General features: G+C 37.3%; 2 protein-coding genes across 2 annotated transcripts, besides 1 other annotated feature; both read right to left on the reverse strand.

The window, feature by feature from the left end:
• Positions 1–2484: 2484 nt before the first annotated feature.
• Positions 2485–2551: a sequence feature (Short protein (BESB_042360, PFH30626.1) was converted to a misc_feature.).
• Positions 2552–3611: 1060 nt separating this feature from the next.
• BESB_042370 (cytochrome b) lies at positions 3612–4672 on the reverse strand (the record flags this gene model as incomplete). The annotated part of the gene is made up of 2 exons (XM_029362718.1): positions 3612–4360; positions 4666–4672. 2 exons carry the CDS (start codon positions 4670–4672, stop codon positions 3612–3614), a joined length of 756 nt encoding a protein of 251 aa, XP_029214639.1.
• Positions 4673–5099: 427 nt separating this feature from the next.
• On the reverse strand, positions 5100–5646 carry BESB_042380 (cytochrome b; the record flags this gene model as incomplete). Its single annotated transcript, XM_029362719.1, has 2 exons — positions 5100–5543; positions 5608–5646. 2 exons carry the CDS (start codon positions 5644–5646, stop codon positions 5100–5102), a joined length of 483 nt encoding a protein of 160 aa, XP_029214640.1.
• Positions 5647–5953: the final 307 nt, after the last annotated feature.

The following is a 5953-nucleotide window of genomic DNA, read 5'->3' on the forward strand; positions in this document are numbered from 1 at the left end:
GAATCATAAAATTCAGTGTTTACGTGTAGATCAAGAAGGATCATAACTAATCCACCAGTAGAATAGGTAGAGTGAAGACTAACATAAGGGCAGTAAATATGATAGCCCAGATATATAGAATAGTTCTTAGCACCAGCATTAGAACCCATGAAGACGCAAGTACCAAGGAAGTTAATAGAACTTAAAATACTACTAATTCCTAGTACTGCAAGACCTCCGATAATCCAATCAGTTGCCTCTGGATTTAACACCATCAAGCTAGTACTTAGTGGAGGATACATTGTCCAACCAAGACCACTACCAAACTCGGAACAAATACTTTGAGTTAACAACACAGAACCTAATGGTACTAGAAAATAGGAGATCGCGTTAGTTCTTGGGAAAACGACTTCCGAACCACCAATATATATTGGTACAAAGAAGTTACCATATCCTCCGTACAAAGCAGGCATTAAGAACATAAAGATCATAGCTAGGCCATGTATCGTTATTATCACATTATAAGTAGCTATCGTCTCTGTACAAATGATCCGCGATCCAGAACTGTATAACTCAAATCGAATAAACAAAGACATTATAGTTCCTAGAATACTGAAGATGACTCCGGTTATGAGATACAGACAACCAAGTTCTTTATGATTGCAGTACACCACCACCCCACTGGACTGCTTAAGACAGCTAAAAGTGTTGGATTTCAATATCACTAATCATGATTATGTTTCACTCAGTAAGCTGGTATACTATTACTCAGTTCTATTTTTAAGCTATTTTGCCAAGTTCTCTTGTGCTTTTCATGACCATCATGTTAAGTGCATTAAGTATAGTGGTATCCAGCGTATATTTGAAAAAACCAACATTTGTATACAAGCTGTACGAATATCATGACATTCACTTTGGTAGTCGCCTTCTTAATGTTAGTCTGTACGGAATACACGGATCGGATTCTTGTTGGCCTGGCACCTGTTTAGTAACTGGATGAACGCTTTTTACGCCTGGTATGCATGGATAATACTCGACTCTTCTATAGTTTAACCGCTACTGCTGGGACTGTATATTATGTACTTACGGTAGTACTATCAAGCCTCTTCTTCCAAATAGATTTCATGGAAAACCTAAAATTCGCATGTTTGATTGACATTTAGCCGCTAATATACAATCATCCAAGATATATTTATCTATCGCAGGTTCGGTCTAATGTCCCGTTATACTATATAGATCACATGGCTTCTGGTACTTTGAGATCATGCTAACGGCGAGAAGGGAAGTGTGTTTCAAAGAAAAGGGATGTTTAGCCGGGAAGTTAGCGTCTAAAATATATAACCGATAGTCTCAACTTAGATGCACAGATGGACATAATTAATCCTTGTACGGTTTGTACCTACTTGACTCCTCAGTTTAAGCAGAACTGTAGTTTCTCGGGACTAAAGTCAGCATAATCAATAAAAAGGTTTGTTCAGCCACTGGTTCACCATCAACTACCTTGTTTCGACTTCGTACCGACTGTGTTATTGTAGCACATATCAATCCCTTAAATAGGGATATTATTCCAAACAACCGGATCGTGTTGGCTAGGTGAACTAATCACGTTTCATAAATACAATCAGTGAAAGCTCTTTTGATTTCCATGAACGGAGTTACATATTAGATTCTCTTCGCTCCCATGGTATTTAGTAAGTTAACATTGAAACGTATCCAGTGTAAAGTTTGAACGTAATCCAGCTTTACCTTCTATGTTGTTATGTTAACCAAATAAGTTTCATCGTTGTTGATATTTCATTGACATGTTGATAACATAAATACTAACAAACCACCGGTTTTGGATGGGATTACTTTTAACACCGCATAATATGCTAAAAAGTACCATTCAGGTACGATATGAAGCGGAGTTACAAACCGGTTCACTGGTATGGAGTTATCTGGGTGCGATAATTCTAGCATGTTTAGGAGATTATTGTAATTGATATAATTAACATCACGAGCGTATCTCAATGGTCCTAACACAATGAGTTCAAGTGTGACTCATGTCCTTGATATAAATCTAGCTTGTCAAGTTCCTTGTATCTAGGGATTAGCTTACCTTAATTCTATCCCATATACAATTACACACTAGCATGATCTCAAAGTACCAGAAGCCATGTGATCTATATAGTATAACGGGACATTAGACCGAACCTGCGATAGATAAATATATCTTGGATGATTGTATATTAGCGGCTAAATGTCAATCAAACATGCGAATTTTAGGTTTTCCATGAAATCTATTTGGAAGAAGAGGCTTGATAGTACTACCGTAAGTACATAATATACAGTCCAGCAGTAGCGGTTAAACTATAGAAGAGTCGAGTATTATCCATGCATACCAGGCGTAAAAAGCGTTCATCAGTTACTAAACAGGTGCCAGGCCAACAAGAATCCGATCCGTGTATTCCGTACAGACTAACATTAAGAAGGCGACTACCAAAGTGAATGTCATGATATTCGTACAGCTTGTATACAAATGTTGGTTTTTCAAATATACGCTGGATACCACTATACTTAATGCACTTAACATGATGGTCATGAAAAAGCACAAGAGAACTTGGATCCGGTAACAAAGACCTTCAAGATCTAAACCAGTAGTCCAACTCGTAGTATATACTCCCCAGAAAAAGGTAGTTTATATCAACCTAGGAATCCCATTTTAGTAAGTGTAACATGGAGTCTAGCTTCAGTTGTTATCTGATTGGTATTGCATGCCCTGAGTACGTAAGGAAAAGGAAAGGTTAACCGCTATTTAAACACAACAGTTACCGTAGCTGTAGATGAATGCTAAATCTAGAGTATCTCTCCTAAGACACTGCATAACATATGAATGCTCCTTCCGCCATTCGTTGACTGTTTTACCACGGGGAATTAGAACAGAATACCAAGTTCTTTGCCTGGAGGTTTGTTACGTTCCGTACAGTTGTAGGTAAAAGGTATGTTAGAGACTTAGACTAGCGTTGGAGCACATTGTTTCATTCGATAGTCCACGCTCAATCTTACCATACATAGTACTTTTATGATCCCAGGCTGGTTTAATAAGTCAAAGTTTAGCCGGGAAGTTAGCGTCTAAAATATATAACCGATAGTCTCAACTTAGATGCACAGATGGACATAATTAATCCTTGTACGGTTTGTACCTACTTGACTCCTCAGTTTAAGCAGAACTGTAGTTTCTCGGGACTAAAGTCAGCATAATCAATAAAAAGGTTTGTTCAGCCACTGGTTCACCATCAACTACCTTGTTTCGACTTCGTACCGACTGTGTTATTGTAGCACATATCAATCCCTTAAATAGGGATATTATTCCCAAACAACCGGATCGTGTTGGCTAGGTGAACTAATCACGTTTCATAAATACAATCAGTGAAAGCTCTTTTGATTTCCATGAACGGAGTTACATATTAGATTCTCTTCGCTCCCATGGTATTTAGTAAGTTAACATTGAAACGTATCCAGTGTAAAGTTTGAACGTAATCCAGCTTGTTGTTATGTTAACCAAATAAGTTTCATCGTTGTTGATATTTCATTGACATGTTGCATACCGCCCGTACGTAACGGGTTGTTATGGTTTCATCGTTGTTGATATTTCATTGACATGTTGATAACATAAATACTAACAAACCACCGGTTTTGGATGGGATTACTTTTAACACCGCATAATATGCTAAAAAGTACCATTCAGGTACGATATGAAGCGGAGTTACAAACCGGTTCACTGGTATGGAGTTATCTGGGTGCGATAATTCAATCAAACCAAAAGCCGTTTGTAAGAAAATTAAACCAATTAGATAGGATAGACATTTAGCATCGGTCATTAACATATGAGGATAGAAGGCTACTTTAAGTGCGGAATCAATACCTGCAGGGTTACTAGAACCATTTAAATGTAAATAGAAGATGTGTAATACAATTAGAATGCAACCTACAAAAGGTAATATAAAGTGCAATACAAAGAATCGTTTTAATGTTACATCAGATACATAGTATCCACCGAGTAACCAAGGTACTAAATATGGTATTGGAGAAAGGAGATTAGTAATGACTGTAGCACCCCAGAAACTCATCTGTCCCCATGGTAGTACATAACCGAGGAAAGCAGTGGCTATAGTAAGTAGATATAAAACTAAACCAGACATCCAAGCAGTAGTTAAATAACTATAGCTGGAGTTATACATACCTCGAGACATGTGTATTAAGATACACAAGAAGACGAAAGAAGCAGTTGTTGCATGCAACATCCTAAATTCCCATCCTGCTGCTACCTCTCTAACTAGATGTTGAACACTAGCAAATGCACAAGATGCTTCAGAAGTATATCGGAACGCTAAAGTGATACCTGTAATTATTTGGAGTACAAAGGTAATTGCAACTAAGAAACCAAAGTTATAAGATGAATTTAGATTGAGAGCACACCGATAAAAGACGGTGTGCCCGGAATAGACTCATGGAAATTTGGTGTGTTCTCGAAACCATGCTAGCACAATAGAACTTCGTTAAATAACTACATATTAAAATGAGCGCATGTAAACTAGTCTTAAACACACCGCTCGTCACGTAACAAATCTCAAATCGTACTGTAGATTTTATATATGTACCGTAACTATAACCATGGTGACATCCAATGTTCACGCTCAATCTTACCATACATAGTACTTTTATGATCCCAGGCTGGTTTAATAAGTCAAAGTTTAGCCGGGAAGTTAGCGTCTAAAATATATAACCGATAGTCTCAACTTAGATGCACAGATGGACATAATTAATCCTTGTACGGTTTGTACCTACTTGACTCCTCAGTTTAAGTTAAGGAGTCCTTTGTTTACAGCTTGTACCGTTACTTTCAGGAGCATACCGTTAAATTCGATGATCTTATGTGTTCACTCAAATCGAATAAACAAAGACATTATAGTTCCTAGAATACTGAAGATGACTCCGGTTATGAGATACAGACAACCAAGTTCTTTATGATTGCAGTACACCACCACCCCACTGGACTGCTTAAGACAGCTAAAAGTGTTGGATTTCAATATCACGGTAATCATGTTTGCTTGGAAGCTGTAGTCATTATAACTATTGATTTAGTATAAGCATAGAACCAATCCGGTAGTAAGATATACGATAGTAGCTAATCTACCATATAAGATATAAGTCGCTTGTGGAATAGCACTACCAATAATAATCAAGAAGATCATACTGTATACCCAAATAATTACCCATCCACTGACTACATTTCGAGTCATAAAATGTTGTCGTATCAACATTCGAGTATTCAAAGCTCGAATTTCAGATAAAAGAGCTAAGTTAATGAGAGAGGACATAAATACTAACAAACCACCGGTTTTGGATGGGATTACTTTTAACACCGCATAATATGCTAAAAAGTACCATTCAGGTACGATATGAAGCGGAGTTACAAACCGGTTCACTGGTATGGAGTTATCTGGGTGCGATAATTCAATCAAACCAAAAGCCGTTTGTAAGAAAATTAAACCAATTAGATAATATGGTAGATAGGGAACAAACTGTCTCCAGACGTTCTTAACCCAGCTCACGTATTACATCTGACGGTGAACTAGCGTTCCTAACTGAATCTTGTTCAATAACAAGGGAGTAATGAGCCGACATGGAGGTGCTGATACAATCCGAGGATTAGAACTCCCAATATTATCTGACCTGTTATCCCCGGCGTACCTTACGACCGTTATATGATTTAGAGATAGAATGTAATGTGGATTAATATCCACATGGTTTCTACAAAGTGTAGATATAAAATAGTGAATGGTTCTGTAAAGATCTTGCATAACATACCTTTAGATTTGCTTAGCATTATAGAGCTTGTAGGCATGTAAGTAACTAAAGAACTATAGATACTTTGAGTGAAGAATACAAGGATAGCTCCAACAATAACATGGCTAAAATGTATACCAGTTAA

The sequence above is a fragment of the Besnoitia besnoiti genome (assembly GCF_002563875.1).
Source record: "Besnoitia besnoiti strain Bb-Ger1 chromosome Unknown contig00213, whole genome shotgun sequence".
Lineage (NCBI taxonomy): Eukaryota > Apicomplexa > Conoidasida > Eucoccidiorida > Sarcocystidae > Besnoitia > Besnoitia besnoiti.